Here is a 19,774-nt window from a genome sequence, read left to right as displayed (position 1 = left end):
TAGTGTAGAAATCTTAGTGGACTGAGTTATTGTATAATGATTGTTTATTGCTTTTTAAAAATGTTTCTTTATTAAGGGGACTAATAGGAGGCCCTAAATCTCTAGAAGGCTCTTAAGGGATATGTAAAGGCATTTACCAAGGACCTGGAGCACCACTTAAAATGGTGCAAGTTATTAAAAAATTATATTTGTGGCAGCAGTTTCTGGAATTGATACGAGGACACATCCAAGACTAAAGCATAAAAAATCCAAATTCCTTCCTTCACTCCCTCCCTCCCTTCCTTCCTTCTTTCCTTCCTTCCTTCCTTCCTTCTCTCTCTTCTCTCATACAATATATAGTCTAGTTTCAAATCTAGAAAGTGTATTTGTTTCACATTCTCTTTGATTTCAAATATCAAAATATTAAAAAAATAGAAAGCTATAATAGTGTTTCAACAAGTTAATCTAATTAGAATGCCAGATTGTTCTTCACTGCTAATTTTGAAGAAATGTCCACCCTTTAAAATGTACTCCAATTCTTATATCTTTCGTCAGGTTGTGATTTTTTGTACCTTTTCTAATAGTGGCCTATTAATGAGCTTATCACTGAATTTTTATTTTATTGATTTATTTTATGTATTTATTAGCTAAACCCAATTTAAGATGTGTAGAGCCCAAATCTCCCAAGCAAATATCCTTTCTCATACTTTATGCCAGAGGTTCCTAAACTTATTTGGCTTATCACCCCCTTTTAAAAAAAGAATCACTCAGCAACCCCCATGGCCTGCCTACACTTGCTTGTGAAGGTCTGACTTGTCCACTGATCAGTTATAACTTGCATTTTGTGTTTATTTGGAAAATGTAATTACTACGACTTTAACTTTGTTACACAAGAGATGAAACGTATCAATGGTTTTTCAAAATTCTCTTCTTTCCTTATGTTTCCACTGACCCCTTATTTTTATTCAACACCCCTCCCCCCAATTGCACCCAAGACTAATCCTGCCCCTCTGGATAGTTCCAACATGCTCCAGAGGGGCAGTATCATCCATTTTGGGAACCTACACTTTACGCTAAAGCTCAAGTATAAGAGATGTGCTTCACATAGAAAAACCTTCCAGGCATCACTGTTGAAGGCCATGTACCAAGTAGATGGGACTAAACCTGGCAAAAGGAAAAATCATAAGACTTGTTTACACTACCTTGGGGCTACTCTAGAGGAATGTGAATAGATGCACTAATAGATTAGTATATGGGGAACTTGAAGGCTGCTAAGGCATACTTACTTAAAAGCACCTAAAGGTTCCCATTAAGGGACTTGGAAGGACCCTGGATATCACCTAATCTAATCCCCTCATTTTAAAGATAAGGAACCTAAGCCTGATTTTTCCACGATCACATAGGCAGCAACTGTCAAAACCATGGGATTTATGTTTAACCTTTGACTCCAAATATAATGTTCATTTTACTGTACCAATGACTCTCATCATGTCCAGAATCAAATATAAAATCTTCTGTTTAGCGTTTAAAGTCCTTCATAACTTGGTCCTTTCCAACTTACTTTTCCATTTTTCTTAATCTATACTCTCCTCTATATATTCTGTGATCCAGTGATATTGGCCTCCATATTGTCTCGTGTATAACACTCTAATGACCTCTTGCATTTTCAATGATTGTCCTCCATTTCTGGAATTCTCTCTCTCATCATCTCTGTCTCCTTGTTTCATTCAAATCCCCCAACTAAATTTCACTCTTTACAAGAAGTATTTCTTGGTAATGTTAGTGCCTTCCCTCTGTGATTATCTCCAAATCATTCTGTATATATCTTGTTTATACATAGCTACTTGTACATTGTGTTCCATCCCCTCCCCCCCATTAGACGGTGAGATCCTTAAAAGCAAGGCCTGAAACATAGTAAGAGTATAATAAAAAATGCTCTTGATTGACCTTAACACCTTCTAAGCATCACTACCCTAATTCTACCACCCAGGGTACAGAGACTGAGAGGTTGTCCATGGTTACTTATCTAGGTTCATTAGAACAAGGATATGAACACAGATTTTGTGACTCCAGAACCAGCACCCTCAACTTGAAAGAATTCATTTAGGGGATTGGTTAGAACAATAGTACTAGGGAATTGGTTAGAGAAGCATAACTAGGGAATCATTTAGGGATAACTGCAAGAGTTCTGCTCACATCAGGAAGAATCATTTCAGCTTACTGAAATCTGGCTTTCCACTGAAGTCTGGCTTTCCACTAAATATTTCACATCGGTACTTAAAATTGAGTTTCTGAGGTGAAAATGAAAGAAAGATGTTCTTTGTATTTTATTTCTTAGTTGCATGTTTCTTTCCTCTTGATCTCTTTACGTAGGGTATAGCTGCAATTTTCTGGGTTGTGTTTATTTGATGACATGAAAATTGAGGTCTTCAGATTTTAGAGTCAGAGGATATTTTGAGTAAACCCCAACTCTGAATTATTGAACTGTATGGATGCACTTTTTGGTCTTGAATACAATTCTTTCCCAAACTGGTTGACAGTCAGATGCAACAAGTAGGTGTCTTATTAGACAGAAGTTGCATTGTAAAAAAAAAAAATGAGGTTGTATCATCCTCAATGTAATGAACTCCTGACTTTATTATTATCTCCAGTAACTCATCTTCCTGCAAGATTTTATCAGTTCTGAAACTCATACCTCCTTAGTGCCCCCTGGCCCTGGCATATCTACCTCCCTTTGAGAGGTGAGGGTCGAGGTGGACCTTGGAGAGCTCCTCCCCAGATCCTCCATTTAGGGAAGGGGCCCAGAGTAGCCATCTCATCATTTCCTAGCGCTAGCTATAGGTCTTCATCATAACCTCATGCTGGGCACCTTTTCAGCTTCTTCATACACATTGTCTCCTCCTATCAGATTGTGAAGATAAGGACAATCTTTTGTTTTTCTTTGTATCCCCAGTGCTTAGTATAGAAGTACTATAGTATAGTACATAGTAGACACTTAAATGCTTATTGACTGACCATTGACCATTTCATACGAATTCATAATACAGTAAATACCAGGAGGTTCCAAAGTCAGTGTTATCAAACCAACATGCCATTTTCATACAAACATTTGGTTTTTTCCCCCCCTTTTTGTACCTGGAGTAGAATTTTCCTTGCTTTGCCCTCTGCTCGTGCTGTAGCCTCATGTTTTCTAGTTTAACTGGACTTGGGATGAATCCTATTTCACAGCCTTCTTTTACCAACCGCCCTATCCACCAGTCATTGTTAAATTTCTGAAGGTAGAAAAAAATACAAAAATGTATTACAAAGTTATTGTGCAAAATATTCCGATTTCTTTATGAATTAAGCTTACTTTTTGTGTGCATGCTTTTCAGTTGTAGAAAGTTACTACAAATCTCTTAAAAAGTTTAAAATATAAAAGTCAAGCACACCCTCATATTCACACATTCAGCATTCAAATACTTAATTGTGGCCATCCTATCAAAGAATTAACTCATTACTGCTCCTTTCTTCTCCAGACACAGTTCTACTGCTACTGATGATACTTGCAGATGCCTTTAACAGGGCACAACTACTTTAATAAAACAAAAATGAATCAACATTCTTGAATGGATATAACCCAGTCAAATAATACCTTGTGGTTACAACACATGGATATTTTGGCTAGGACACTGGTCCTGAAGTCAGGGAAACACAGGTTCAAATCCTGCTTCAAAGATACTGTGACCCTAGGTATGTCATTTAACCTCTCCGTGCCTCAGTTTCCTCATCTGTCAAATGAGAGAGTTGGAGCTGATGACCTCTATAGTCATTCAACTCTAGATATATGATGCTCTGATCTATAAACTTTAGTAGGGAAGGGACCTTAGAAATCATCTCTCAGTCTGGATCAGTTCCCTCATCTTAAAGATAAGGAAAGTGAAGCATAGAATGGAGCTTTCCTAGAAAGACCACTTGATTTCCTAGTAAGACCCATAGTTAGGACTCAAAGCCAGGACATTTATCTCCCACTCAAGGGTGCTTTCCACAGCACCACAGTACTTCTCAAGACACATAGCAGGACTGGAATAGCTTTGGAGATAAACTAGAGGTTCTATGTGAACTATAAATGCCATGAGGTCAAAGTCCATGTATATCTTAATTACCTCTATATTTCTCTGGGTGCTTTGCACAATGTGTTTTACTTAGGAGGTGAATTAATGAATGGTGTTTTTTGTTGTGGACTATTTCTCTTTTGTACAAAAGTATTTTGTGATGTACTGGTTAAATATGGTAACTGTATTTTCCCAGACCAAAATTCAAAGGACATGTTCTGCCAAAGCAAAGGGGGAAGGGTCGTTGGTAAGCAGCATATATAGTTGATTAGGGGAACGAGGCAAAGTATTTAAAATCCTTACTGTTCAAGAAAATGCAAGCCATACAGGCATGAGGTGGACAGAGCCTGAGAAGCAATACATGCAAGTTCTAGTTCTAGCTCTGCCTCTAACCAGTTATATGCTCTTACAAAAAGGTGAGAGCCTCAGTTTTCTCATTTGTAAATGAGAAGGCTGGATGAGAGCTGAGGTTCTCAGCCTGGGATCTATAGATCCTCAGTAGGTCTGTGGATAGATTTCAGGGGATTTATGAGCTCAAATGAGAAAAAAAACCTTGCTTCTTTGTTTCTTTACTAACCTTTAAATGAAACGTAACAGTTCTTTGAACTGTTTAAATATAGTATTCTGAGAAGGGATCCCTAGACTTCACTAGACTGCCAGGTGGGTTCATGACAAAAAAGTTTAAGATACCTTAGATTAGAAAACTTTCAAGCTCCATTTTCACCCTAATATGCATGATTTTATGTACACTGGATAGACAAGATTTTGCTATTCCCTCTATCTCCTAAAATACCATATGTGGATGGTGAAGGGTTATTGTACTTTTTGCTTAGATAAATTGTCTACTATGCCTTAAAATCTCCCAAGCAGTTGGAGGGACAGTTTTCTTGATTGCCCTTTCAAACATCTCTAAATAACAGCATCCGTTTTGTTTCTCCCCTATGTCTTTCCATGATGGAAAAATAGATCTTTTTCTCTGGGCTTTAATCATTTGGGGGAGCTTCTCTGTGATTAAATCCCTTTAATTCCCTCTTAAAATCAGATTCAATACAATGCATCACCCTTTTCCTTGAGCATTCTCTTAGGCTTTCCTTCCTAACCTATAATTCACATCTCTTTTGAAAAGTTAATGAAATGATGGGGCCTACACCCCCCGCAACTCTTTATATTAGAAACTTGCACAGCTTTGTTCAATAGTGTCCTCCTATCTCTAGCTCTCATCCACGTATGCTATGCATGTAACCGATCTATGAGATGGAAGTTCCTCCAAGAACTATAGAAAGGTTGCATAGAAAACTATACAGTAACCCAATCTCAGGACACAGGATAATATTCTTTTTAGATTAGGATGGAACTGGGCCTGTAATTTTTCATGGTATAGAGAACTAGAAGAGGAATTCCCTTTAGCAATCTTCTTCACAAGGTATGGTCTTAGAAAGTTGCTTGGAACACTTGCCCAGGGATACACAGTCTGTATGTGTGTATCTTGAAACTAGGTCTTCCCAGCTCTGAGGACAGGTCTCTATCTTGCCTCTGTTTTGTGTAATATATATTTTAACAGATATTAGTAATCAATTATTATTAAATAATAATTGTCATTAATATTAGGAAAAAACTGTCAAGGGAAAGTTTTAATTAGGAGTAATTTTCCCTAAATTCCATATTTTAAAACTTTATTAACCTGATGGTAGACAGTTTCAGCAGGGTTTTAAAATGGATCAACCCTTATGGCTTCCTGCTTATTAATTTCTAATATCTTTGATTAGGAATTTATATCATTCTAGCATTAGAATACAGGACCTATCTACTGGTGATGGCAACACACTGGACTGGGAGTCAAATCCAGAAGAGGTGGACTCAGTGTCTGCATGAGGATGAGGCTCATTCCAGCAAGGCAAACAAGATCAATAAAGCACTATTGGAATGATACAACTATAGGTGTGGCATGTGAAAGATCTCAAAATTTCTGAGTTAAACATTTTTAAAAAATCTATAAAACCAAAACAGGCTAGAACAACTACCTAACTTAGATGGCATGGTCACTGACACATTTATATATTTGGGTTTATTTTTGCACACCAGGAGGAAAATCTATATAAATGTATATTTAAAAGCAATTTCAAACCAAGGCATTTCCCTTACTTCCTTAACATGCAGAAAATCTTTTGCTTCGAACGAGATGGCCATGCCTGGTACCGGGACGTCATCTTCATGGGCTGCGCTGTAGCTGACGTTGGTCCGCACTGCAAACGCAACAGGTTTTGTCTGTAGGAAAAGGAAGGGAAAGAAAAAGAGATCAGATTGGTTTCACTACTTTGCTCTTAAAAACTGAGAGGTGCTAAACACTCAGAAACAAAAAGTTATCATATGTAGCTCAGATTCCAAAATGTCAACATGTTCAATCCATGCCCTTACAAACAGTTTGTTTAGGGAGGCAGATTTCTGGTAATAATGAAGCTTTTTACTACCCCAATTCTTGCCCCCTCTCAAACCATTACTGGTAATAGAGGTATTGAAATTTTTTTTATTATTGAGGTATTAAAATATTACTGGAATAACATTTTCTTGTATGACCTAAAAGTGTATAGCCCAAAGATATAAGGACCACATGCATGGTACTTTACTCATGATTAGGAAATTCAATGCTTATCACACACAACCTAGCACTAAAATCGTCTCCTTTATTCTGTGTGTGTTCGTCCTTCGTTGCCAAAGAAGAACATGCCATCAGAGGAAAGATGACATGACTTGCACTTGACATTGTTTTGAGAGAGGGAGGGCTGTGCAGGTCACCAGCCTCACTTCTCCTCCAGAGCCATCTGAGTCCAATGACCAGATATTCATTCATCAGGATTACTGGAGATGACCCAGGATGAGGCAGTTGGGGTTAAGTGACTTGCCCAAGGTCACACAACTAGTGAGTGTCAAGTGATGAGGTGAGCTGACTCCTGCACTGGTGCTCTATCCACTGCACCACCTAGCTGCCCCCATCTCCTTTATGATTCTTCACCAATAATAAATAGGCAATTAAATGAACAAAGAAGTACAACTGTTCTTTAAACAAAAATAGATAATGAACTCATTCAATTTTCTGTAGACAGCGTCCCCTACAGGTTCAGAATGTTAGGAATGCAACCACCATGTTATGTTATGTTATGCTTCCCTCTCTGAGCTTAACCAACTTGATGGCAATCACTGGCTAAAAAAGAAATCAGTGAAACTGTATTCCTTCGTTCTTTGATGTTTCAGCATCTACAAATAGAGACTGATCCCATAGGCAGTCCCTGAGCATAACCTGTACACCTACAAGTTAGCAGATTACATCTATGAGGGCATCACTCCTAATAGTGGAAAATGCAAATAGCTAAGAGGAGTCATCCTTCTTTAGCACAGCTAATTGCCATATTATGGGTGTGCATAGAATTCAGAGATGTTTCTCACTCTGACTCATTAGGCTTCTCACCTGAGGTTGCTTGTGGGGGAGGAGGAGAAGGTGGAAATGGAAGAAAAAGAGTCTATAAGAGGGGTGGGGAACCTGAGGCCTTTAGGCTACATGTGGCCCTCTAGGTCCTCAAGTGTGGCCCTTTGACTGAATCCAAACTTCACTGAACAAGTCTTTTTATTATTTATTACATATAAAATTATTATTATTTATTATTCTTAAGGATTTGTTCTGTGAAGTTTGAATTTTAGTCAAAGGGCCATACTTGAGGACCTAGAGGACCACATGTGGCCCCAAAGCTACAGGTTCCCCATCCCTGGTCTACCCTTCAGGCTGGAGATGGGAGCAGCAGTTCTGATATCACTTTGGTTTACCTATCCTGCCAGCTAAAGAAGGAAAGACAATGTTCTGTGTAATTGAGTCTAATGCTGCAGAATGGACAATGGAATGAGAAAAACCGAAAGTCAGGTTATAGTGTCATTAACCAGGCTCAGGTGAACCGCTAGAAGTGGGAGGGAAGTTTGCTACTTCATCTTCTACAAAAAACCTGGTAGTGGGGGGAACCCATCCATCAGTCAAAGCCAGTTGGAATAACTTGAATACAGACCCAAGATTTTTCATGATAACAATGCCTGTCATGAATCTTAGGTGTCATTCCTCTTTCTTATAATTCTTCTCCTTGGGAGTGTATGGGATGGCAAGACCCCTACTCAAATTGACTGCTCAGAGGTGTCTCAAGGTAAAAACAGAAAATCTCCTTTATTCGGTTCTCATGAGAAACCAGGCAGTCCCTTCACCAGTAAAGCTGGAGTAGGGAGGAGCCTTACAGAAGCAGAAAAATCCCCCTCCCACCACTGACCATTATTCTCATTAGCTGAGAAGCAAGGTCTTACATTCTAGGCGAGAAATCTAACCAATCCCTTTTGAAACCCAGTTCAAATTTCCTGCTCCTGGACGTTACAAAGCCTGGGAAAATGCACGTCATCATATGCAAACTAGGCATTGAGGAGTTAGTGAGTCATATCCAATCATTGATTCTAATGCAATACATAGCCTTATATGGAAATCACCTGACTCTGGTTCATGGTAGTTCTAAACCAGGGGTTCTTAACCTGGGGTCCGTTAACTTCTTTTCTTAATATTTTGATATCTCTGTATCAATATGGTTGGTTTTCATTGTAATCAGGTGTATTTTATGCAAACAAAAACATTATTATTAGGAAAGGTCCATAGACTTTACTAGATTGCCAAAGGGTCCATGATGCAAAAAGAAAAGAAAAAGGTTAACAACACCCATTCCAAATTATTATTTCTGTTTGACATATTCCTTTTCTTTCTAGATGAATCCACGGAGAATTTTCAATGTTTTAGACAATGAGAAAATTTTCAAACATTTAAATAGTAAGAAAAACATAATGCTGGAGTAACAGGAGAGTTGGATAAGAGAAATGTAATTTTAATTCAGCAATACTACAACAGCAAGTCTAGGATTCTTTTTAAAAAATGGGATGAGTAAGTGACCTAAATGATTTCAAATTACAGAATTTACCTGGAAACCTCATTTCTTCCGTTTAATTAAACAAAATTCTAAGAAATAGAACCTTAGAGGAGAGGCGCAGCTGTGTGGGACAGAAATAAAATCACTGTGAGCTTCCTGCACTTAACCGGGGATTTAATACTCCACAATAAATGTTTCAAGTTGGATCTAATTTCATTCCTCAACCTGCTTTCTGTCTTTTCCCATTATTTATGTTGTGAAATACACCATACAGCAGGATGTGTGTTTGTCTGGTACAGTGCAAATTGAAGCCAGGGACCATCTTTTGCCTCTTCCTATATTCTTGGCATTTAGCACAGTGCCTGGCACACAGTAAGCACTTAATAAAGGTTTACTGAATTGAAGTGTGTGTGTGTGTGTGTGTGTGTGTGTGTGTGTGTGTGTGAACTCTAAGAGGGAAGAACACATGACCCTCCCAAACCATGCATCAGCAGAAATCATGAAACCTTCTTATCTGCATCAGTCCTGCTGTCTCAACTGTAAACCTCCAACTTGGGTGTGAGTGAAGGGGAAAGTTCAAAATCCCCCAAGTCCTGGAGGCCTTCAGATCCTCAGGTCTTATGAAATCCTAGGAGACTAGAGACAGTCCTTACCCTTAAAATTTGCTACTTTTAGCATGTCATCTTTTGTCATGGCAAAGTTTTATTTGTGCAAAAGATGAATCTGTTTCTACACTGCATTTGTTCAAGGTTGAAAGCCAGTGTGAGGTAGAGGAAAGAGAGATGGGGTTGGTGTCAGGTGATTTGAATTGGGTGCAGTCTTGGCTCTGCCATTTATTACCTGTTCTCTGGGCCTCTGTATTCTTATCTGCAAAATTAGGAGATTGAACTAACTGGCCTTAGAGGTCTCTAAATATATCTATGACCCAAGATCAACACTTGCCATTATCACCAGAGTTCTTTTAGTCTCAAATATGGAAGCTTTATTAGATTTGCTCCGTTCAGAGACCTCAGCACTAAATTACCCTCATGGCTGATTGTATTTCCTGGGAGGTGCCTTCCAACCATCTGCCTTTAAAAAGCTCCATCTTGTGTACTGCAGAATCACCTGGCTGTGCTCTCTTCCTATACACACTAAATCATGTTCAAGCATGTGACAGCCTTGGATAGATTTATTTTTTAACTTTTTGGTGGTGGTGAGGAGGGAGGACAGAGGAAAAGGAAGGGGTGATGGTGCAAGAAGAAAATACAGGTTAAGAATGGGATTAGAAACAGGAGCCTGAAAACACTGAAACTACTTTTTCCTTACAAATTTTTCCTTTTTCTTTTTTCTTTTCTTCCCTAGGCATTCACATTTCTAATTATATATATTTATCCTATTACCTTTATAAGGAGTAACCCCTGTGGCAGACTTCTGTGGCTAAAATACTGCTTTGCCTAAAGAAAGATACTTATGTGTTATTCATTAAATGGTGAGCACCATAGGATACTAAGAGGGCACAGTAAAAAGCAGGTGTAATGAGGAAGGTTGAGTTCCCTTGTGACAATTGTAGACAGCTCTGTAGGATGGTTTGCATAGGAAAAAAATATGCAAGAGATGGATCAAACCAGAAGAGAAGACTACTAGTCTAGGAATATATTCAAAGGCTGAGCACATCATGTTCTGTATTCATTTTCTCACAACTCCTCAGGAATTATTTATTCTTTGCTTCAAATAGAGCAAGTAAAGAAGTGACTTTTTCTTTTACATTCGTTGTGTACAAAATGGAATAAAAAGAGATTAAGTCTATATACTTAGCCAGCTAGAGGTAGTTTTAAGCAAACAATAACTAGTTACCAGTCTCCTACTACAACACTGACCAACCTTCCTACAAGTGCATTAATCCACAAACATTGATTGAGAGTTGACCATGTGCCAGGAACTATGTTGGATGCTGGAGATACAAAGGAAAAAATGCAATGGTCACCTCTATTTATATCCTTGATCCTTTCCATCCCCATCTCTTTGGCATACTGCCCCCCATAATGATTCCCTTGCTGTCTAATTTTCAATCTCTCCCTGTCTACACAGGTTGATGCTTATAAATATGCCCAGGTCTCTTCCTCCATCCCTCTTTCTTTTCACACTTATAAAAAGCTATCTAATTTTGTTGTCTCTACTTTCTCCCATCTCACTCATTTCTCAACCCCTTGTAGTCTGTCTTTAGACTTTATGGACTCAGCTGAAATTGCTCTCTCCAAATAACCAACAGTGACCTTTTCTTAGTCCTAGTATTTCAAGATCTCTTTGAAGCATTTGGCACTACTGACAACCTTCTCCTTCTGGGTAGTTTATCCATTGGGATTTTTTTTTTTATGAGCACACTCTCTATCTCTCTCCTTTTTCCTCTCTTTCTTTCCCTGTCTATTCTGTACTACTTATCCCCTCAATCTCCTTTGTGGGTCAGCATCCATATCTCCAGCCCCCCCTCCTCTATCTGTGGGTTCCCCTTCCCCCAAACTCTATCTTGGGTCCTCATCTTCTTTGCCTTTCCTTGCTTGTTGAGCACCTTAGCTCCCTTGGTTCAGTTATTTCTATACAGATGATTCCCAGATCTATATATCCCATCCTAGTCTCTCTCCTGAGTTCCAGTCAGTGGTAACTGGATATCCCATAAGCATCCCAAACTCATCATATCTACTGTATAGGTGTTCTTAACCTTGAAATTGAATCTAATCGTAAAGAGGTTCCAGGGACTCAGTGAGCTTAGAGGGAGGAAAAAGTGACATTTTTACTTCCACTAGCCTCTAACTAAGATTTGGCATTTCCTTCAATAATTTAAAAGCATTATTCTTTTTTTTTTTTTAGGGACTGGGTTTAGTATAATTTCCTTTTAAAATGTTATATCTATGTATTTTGTTTTTATATTAAATTTATAAACTATTCCCACTTCACTGAAGACCTCTTATAACTAAGTAAAATAGTTAAGTAGAGCTAATAATACAAGTGACATCTAAAAATGCATACATCTTTTCACACCTGTAGCACTCCCTCATCAATTCCACCGTATTGTTTAAAAAACCCCATAGAAAAGCATGCATATTCAAGCAAAATAAATCCCCTCCATGGTTGTATGTGCATGTATGTCTTTTTTGCACCCCAAATCTATCACCTCTCTGTAATGAAATGCATGGCTTTCTATCTGTCCTCTACAATCTTAAATGGTCATTGTATTATGCATAGTTCTTACAGTTTTCAAAGTTGGTTATTTTCACAGTGTTCTTGTATAAATTGTTCTGGTTCTGCTAATTTCATTCTTTATCAGTTTAGAAACATCCTCAATGTATAAACATTTATGGAAATTTTTTGTGGAGGCAAAAAGAAATGGAAAATAAGAAGTTGCCCATCATTTTAGGAATGGCTGAATAAGTCACGGTACATAAATGTGATGTGCTACTGTGCTATAAGTAATAAGGATATGAATGATTTTCAAAAGACATGGAAAGACTTAAAATGAACAAATGGCAAATAAAGAAAGCAGAACCGGAGGAACAATTTGTACAATGACTTCAATTTCACAAAAACATCATTCTGTGAAGGGAGTCATAGACTTTGCCATACTGTCAAAGGGGTCCATAACTTCCCAAAAAGATGAAGAACTCCCACCACAATGGAACTCAGTTCCCTTTTCCAAAGTGTTAGGGGCAGCACAATCCAGTCACTCAGATTCCCAATCTGAGAGACATCCCTGACTCTTCAATCCCCACATTTAATCAGTAACTAAATCTTTTTCAATTTTGCTTCCAAAATGCACCCCATATCTCAGGGGTATTCATCTCCTTTTCTCCCCTTCACAGTTAGCACCCAAATTAAGGCCTTTATCATCTTTTATAATAGCCTTTCAATTGGTAAACAACCTGGTTCCAACCTACTTTTCTAGTTTTATTACCCATGACTGCCCTTCATGCACTTTAGGGTCCAGACAAAGTGGCCTTCTTCCCATTACTCATGCTATCCCACCTCCTGTCTTCTTGTCCTTGAACAGGTAACCGTCAATGCTTGGAACTGTTCTGTGCATCTGAGACTTGAGATTTGAAGGATGGAATTTGATTTAAACAGGGTGGAGAGGAAGATTGTATGCTAGCCTTCTAATCCCAAGGGAAGATGGGAGGGTGCCCAGAAATAATGGAATGGAGATGAACATAGTGATAAAGTAGTATAAAAGGACAGAATTTGAAAAGAATAAAAAAACTAAATGATCCTGGCTTTGGACCAATTCAATTCAATTCAATTCCTAAATCATTTATTAACGAATCCTTTGGGAAAGATATTCACTGTGCTGGAAAGATAGAAAGAAAAATAAAAAATAGTTCATGCTCTTTAGGGCTTACATTCTCTTTCTGGCACATCCCAAAAGGTAAATATACATATGATAAATTGAGGTGGGAAGAGAGTATTACCAGCTTAGGGGTTCTGGTAATATTTCTTGTAAGGAAACAGCACATGAGAAGACCCTCAAAGGAAGCCAGGAACCTGGAGAAGGAGATAAGGATACTTGGATCCTAGACATGGAGAACAGCTTATACAAAAGCATGGGGAGAGACCACAGATGGAATGCCACACTGAGGGAACAAAGTAGGCCAATTAGTTGGGAATGTACCTTGTGTCTAGCAGAGTATTATACAAAAAGTCTGGAAAGGTAGGTTGAAATCAGATTATGAACAACCAGGAGTGCTCAACTGTGAGGAGTTTGTAATTTTTTTTCCCTAGAAGCAAAAGAGCACTACTAAAAATTCATGAGCAGGGGTCTGCCTCATCTAGGGTCTCAAAGAGGCAACTGAGAATGGCTGCATGACTAGTACTCACTTTCCTGTGAATGAGGGAGAAATAAGCGAAGGAAAGGTGTGGGAGAGCTAGCTATCCAATGGAGGATTTTCAAGAGGGAAATCAGTCAAAGGACGTGTTTGTGGGGAAAATAGTGGTTTTCAAGACAATTCCAAAGGACTCCTGGTGAAAAATGCTGTCTGCTTTCAGAGAGAAAACTGATGACGTCTAGGTGCAAATTGAAGCCTTTTTTGAAACTTTCTATATTTTTCTTTCTTTCTTTGTGTGTGTGTGTTCTTTCACAATACAGCTTATATAGAAATATGCTTTGCATGATTTCACATGTATAACTGATATCATACTGCTTGCCTTCTCAAGGTGTGGGGAGGAGAAGAGGGAGAGAGAACACAAAATTAAAAAAAATAATATTCAATCTTTTTTACATGTAATTGGGAAATATTTAATGAAACAATTTTATATGTGTGTATGTATGTGTGTGGATGTATGTATGAAAACAAAATGTATTGGTTGTGAGTTTGACCACAATAGAACAGACATTTCATAAGGCATGACAGACAGTATAAGTAGACATAAGTGGAAAAGATATGAAGAGGAAGAAGACTGAGAGGATTAGAGAAGATACTCAGGAATATATTTGCACAGCATCTCAGAGTTGAAAGGTATCTTAAAGTTCATACTGTTTAACCTATGTCCCAAAAGGAATGCCCATTCTACAACAGTGAGGTCAAACTCCAATACAAATAGATTTGAGCAGGCTGATTTGCCAGCCTGTGTGGCTCAAGCCAGAGCTTTGAGCTGGCCGTCCATGCTCTACAACCTCTCTGACATGTGGTCATCCCAGACTACATCTGAAGACCTCTTGTGATAGGGAATGCACCATGTCTGGAAGCAACTGAACCCACTTTGGGACAGCTTTAACTGTTACACTGCCTGTAACTTCCCTGTTTGTTAAAACAGAGGACATCAATTATATGGCTCTAATGAACTTCACGCTGTATTGTCACCATGTGATTTGCAACAGTTATATGTGTGCTTTTTAATGTTTGTTTCTTCCTTTCATGTTAGACAATCAGCTGTCCCTGTATCATTTTAACCACTTTCAACATTCCCTTTATCCCTTATTTGTTATTTCTAATCTTTTGTCTGTAGACTCAGACACCAGATAATTAGGCTTGTAAAGAATTTTATGACAAAATGAAACTATAAGACTCTGAGACAATTCTAAAGAGATAGAATGGTTTTAGGGCATGGCTTTTGTGACATATATTTGAGGTGCTCAAAGACTTCCTCCCCAATCTTCTGGGGTAAGAGTAATGTTCAGGAAGGCTGCCAAATTTGATTTCTAGAGAAACAGAACACTTTAATACCAAATTCAAATCAGTTTGGAGAGTTTGAGCTAAAGATGACTTTGAAATCTTAATACCTCAGTAGATTTTTTTAAATGATTTTTCTCAAGTTATGAAGCCTTGGAGTTAATTAATCTTTAATAAGAAGATTTAGTATCAGTTACTCATTTTCGTATATGCTCCAAAGAATCAGTATTCAAAGAATTTTTCAGTAGAATGACTTCACAATTGTGTGAAGGCTATATCTATGACAATAACTGGCATAAGATGTTCTGCAAAGTACACACAGAAAATGGTCAGTGCTGTGATACACACCTGTCACTAGATAAACATCATGTCAAAATTAATTTTTAGATTTACTTCTTTTTTCCATTCTAAAAATATTTCTTTTCTTTGTCTATTTATAATACTTATCCGTCACATCTATTTTCACAAGTGTGGAAAAAAGCTTCAGGAAAAGATATTTTATCTCTTATTTAATGATTGTCCTCTCAAATGATGCCTTCTGAATACTCAGAATAAAATAACACAGAGGAAACTTGTCAATCTTAAATATTGGATACTTTCTACAACAGTTTAATTTTTGGCATTGTTACAGTAATCAGATTGAGTAAATGAAGGAATGAAGTAAATATTTGCAGCCAAAGGCAGTAAACCTCTCTTCTTTTTTATTCTGTATATAACTTGTTTATATTTAGTTTATATTAATAGTTTTTTTGTGTGTTTTCTTGACCATTATACCTCCTTGAAATCAGGGACTGGTTTTTGCCTTTTTTTGTGCTTGGCACCTAATAGTTATTTTAATAAACGTCTGTTGACTGACCATTTATCTTTTGACTTGAAGCCTCCAACTTTCAAACCCAGGAGCAACCACAACCAACGTCCACTATCTAACATCAAGAGTAAAGCGTAGCCTTGACCAGGGGACACCTAACCAGATTCTGGGCCCAAGGCCTTGGGTCTGTATTGAAAGAAAATGAAGGGCTCTGCATGTCACCAGTGATTCTCTGTCACGATCTTATAGTAGTTCATCACTAATTATGGAGATGGCAACGGGTAGAGAGGCAAAGGCTACATTCTAATGAACAATAATTGACTTTTGACAGTTACAAAGTGCTTTACAAATATTACCTCATTGAAGAACATCACACCCCATTAGTTTATAATTGAATTCAATAAGCTATGGCTTGACATGATATACCTACAACTACACATTAAGTATTTAAGTTTACCAAGTTTAGTCTTCTTGCTTTTGTCCTTGGAAGAAAATGTCTAGAATATGAAAAACTCATATGCCTGGCATATAGGAGGCACTTTAATGTCTGTTGTTGAAATGTAGAAATATAGAAGAATCAATAGGAGGGCTGTAAAAGACAAAGACACAGCATTTTTGTATTTTTAGGGGCAAAATTAGGGGCAATATGGAAGACTTCATATTGGCATTTTTCTCTTTGGTTTGCCTACTGCACTCTGAAGCCCATAGATTGTACCACACTAGATCCTTCTCCAGGCTCCACTTAAGGGCTGTTTTCTGGACCCTCCTGGCTTAAGAGTGATGATCATCAATAGTAAGTGTTGCTGTTTCCCTCTCAGCCTGATTTAGTTATATTTTTTTTGCCTCATCAAAGGAGCCATCTCCTGACTACTTCTTAAACAGGCCTATTCACTGAATGGGTGTTACCTCACCCTAAGTGAGTACCAAATAGGTCACTGCATCCTGGGCCATCTCCAGTCATCCTGGTTAATATCTGGTCACTGGATCCAGATGGCTCTGGAGGAGAGGTGAGGCTGGTGACCTGCATAGCCCTCCCTCACTCAAAACAAGGTCAAATGCAAGCCATATCATCAGACAAACACAACCAATGAGTGAATAGCAGCTCTTCCCCTCCCCTCCCCTCTCTTCTCCCCTCCATCCTTGCCTGAGATTCTTTACCCAGGGGGAGGTATGCTTTCAGGGCCAAAAGCTTTGAATTTACTGGCTATGTTTCTTGCTCAAAGACTAAACCTTAAGCCCAATTCACTCTGGAACTCATAGATTGGACAACAGGTCCCTGCCCACCTATGTGATGGCAAGCAAAGTAGGATCTTTTGCTGTTTTTGATTTAGTATAATCAAGTGTCTTTGATTGAATCTTGCCTTTATCAACCATGAGTCTTTACGAGGAGTAAAGTATAGAAAACAAGAGTTTTTGGAACTAGAAACAGTATTTGTATTTGTATTGTTAATTATTTTAATGTGATTAAAGATCTTCCCCACCCATTAATGAGCCTAGGAAGATTTGTAGGAAGGTCCACATATTTTGTTAAGGAGGCACTGGTTCTCAAGGGTTATGATGCCCTCTGGCTCTAAAAAATGTATAAATACTCTGAGGGTGAGGTTTTACTTTGGGACTTACTGACTGGAAGTGTTTTTTTGCGGCAGATGAGACTCCGGGAAGTGGCTAAGGAGTACCCCTCCTTTGAAAACCCAGATGTTGGTGCTTCCCTCTCTGGTAACTATGGTCAGAAAGTTGGATCTGTCTGTTGATCTATGATGTATGTATTGCTTATGTCAGGCATTGGGAAGCATGTCTGTTGATTTTGATTTCTCTGTATTTTACTCTGAACTTCAGGGTGCTGACTTTTTCCCCTGAACTAAGTGAATGATGCATGTGCTTGATTAAAGTGATTGCTGACCCCTCAAAAGTTGTCTTTCCTTTTATAAATGTAAATCTAAGAAGCTGTGATAGCTCTGTGTATGTTGGGGTGCTTCCTGTTACAACCTTGCACAGAGCAAATGTAAATACTGTTTAGTAACTGTTTCTCTTTTACCCGGGAATCCTGAATGTCTTCCCCTCCCACTTTTTTTTTTTTTTTTTATTAAAGGGGCCATTCTTTGAGTAACTCCTTAAAGAAGCCTGTTCATTGAATGGGTGTATCTCACTCAAAGTGAGAATTTGATAAGACCTTAGCCTAAAATGGCCAGGGTCTCACATTGTATCCTGGGTCATCTCAAGTAATAATGATGAACATCAAGCCACTGAACCCAGACAGCTCAGGAGAAGAAAGTGAGGTTGGTGACCTCATACAGGCCCTCCCTCACTCAAATCAAAGTCAACTGCAAGTCATGTCATCATCTTGATGTCACGGTTCTCTTCAAGAATGAAGGACAAACACAACAGCAACTCATGCTGTAAAAACTGTGTTGTTAGAGAATTGTTCTTAGAATATGTGGAATTCTCATCAGAAATTCTGAAAAACTCAGGGTGCTTTGGATAATCCAAATGAACTGCCAGAAAAGTGCCAATTTCTGGGCAGCTAAATAACATACTAGCTGGCCTTAACTGACCAGGGCTATAGAGAAAAATTGACTTTAGTAACACAGAGCATGATTGTTTAAGAAAGAGCCTGCACTCCTTTCTATTGCGATCCTATAGAAAGTCCTTATATTTCCATTTGGATATAGCTTGGGGCAGATATAATGAGAACTCATACAGTTTTCTTTTAAATTGGCAGTATAATCATCTGTCTAACCACCTTGCCACAACTACTTCCCATTGGGGTGGTAGAAAGGATGAATAGAAGCTTCTGGGGGCAATACACAGAATGAGTCTATACCTGATGCCTACATTTTCTCACCAACCCTTGGAATGGGTCTCCTTTTATCACTCAACTGAAACTCCTCTCTCAGAAAGTCATCAAGGATTTTCCAATTGGAATTTGACCAATTCCAAATTTCCTAAATAAAATTTCCCAATTTGGTTCCATTGGACCAAACTCAACAGAGCCCCTTCCTCCATCTCATATTTCTTTATCTTCAGCATTAGATAATATGGACCACTTTCTTCTACTGAATCATTGGTTCTCAAACGTTACGGTCTCAGAATTCCTTTACACTTGCAAAAATTATTGAGGACTCCAAAGAGCCTTTGTTACTGTGGCCTATAATCTATCAATATTTACCACACTAGAAATCAAAACTGAAAACATCCATTACTTGTTAATTCATCTAAAAATAACAATAATAAATCCATGATATATTAACATAAATAATAAACCCCTATATTTTCCTAAACAAAAGAAAATTAGTGATAGAATGGCATTTTGTTACATATTTTTGCAAATCTTTTAATGTATGACTTAAGAGAAGATGGCTTGATTCTCATATATGCTTCTGAATGCAATATGTGGTGATATGTCCTTTTGGTTGAAGTATATGAAGTAAATCTGCCCTTACAGATATGTGGTTGGAAAACTGAGGAGTATTTTTAATAGGCAAACAACCTAACATTATTTGGAAAATAGTTCTGATCTCACAGATGCCCTAAAATGGGTCTTGGGGAATCCCCAACTGCAGAAGACACTCTACCAACTGTATTACTAGACATTCTCCATTTCCTTGGTTTCAGACATAGCAAATTCTTCTAGCTCTCATCCTACCTCTCTGACTACTACTATTTTTCTTCACTGACTTCTCATTTTCAGGTGGGCTAGATACACAATCTGGTTAGTAAAGACAATTACTTTTATTCAGAAACCTGTTCCTCAAAGTAAGACTAACATCTTACTCTCTTTAGATTTGTTCTAATAAGATGTTTAACAAAAATAAGCTC

The 19,774-nt window shown here is 38.0% G+C and overlaps 1 protein-coding gene across 13 annotated transcripts in view; it reads right to left on the bottom strand.

Moving 5' to 3' along the window:
• Positions 1-19,774, bottom strand: part of CACNB2 (calcium voltage-gated channel auxiliary subunit beta 2) — a 395,365-nt gene that overhangs the window by 36,094 nt on the left and 339,497 nt on the right. For all 13 annotated transcript variants that reach the window (XM_072651644.1, XM_072651648.1, XM_072651646.1 and 10 more), the window contains 2 exons: positions 6,216-6,338; positions 3,115-3,251 (listed from right to left, as the gene is read on the bottom strand). In XM_072651644.1, the coding sequence (XP_072507745.1) occupies positions 3,115-3,251; positions 6,216-6,338 (260 nt within the window). The remainder of the gene's footprint in view (positions 1-3,114; positions 3,252-6,215; positions 6,339-19,774) is intronic.

The sequence above is a fragment of the Notamacropus eugenii genome, chromosome 3 (assembly GCF_028372415.1).
Source record: "Notamacropus eugenii isolate mMacEug1 chromosome 3, mMacEug1.pri_v2, whole genome shotgun sequence".
NCBI lineage: Eukaryota > Metazoa > Chordata > Mammalia > Diprotodontia > Macropodidae > Notamacropus > Notamacropus eugenii.
The sequence above is the reverse complement of the archived record's forward strand: the minus strand, read 5'-3'. Positions and strand labels throughout refer to the sequence as shown.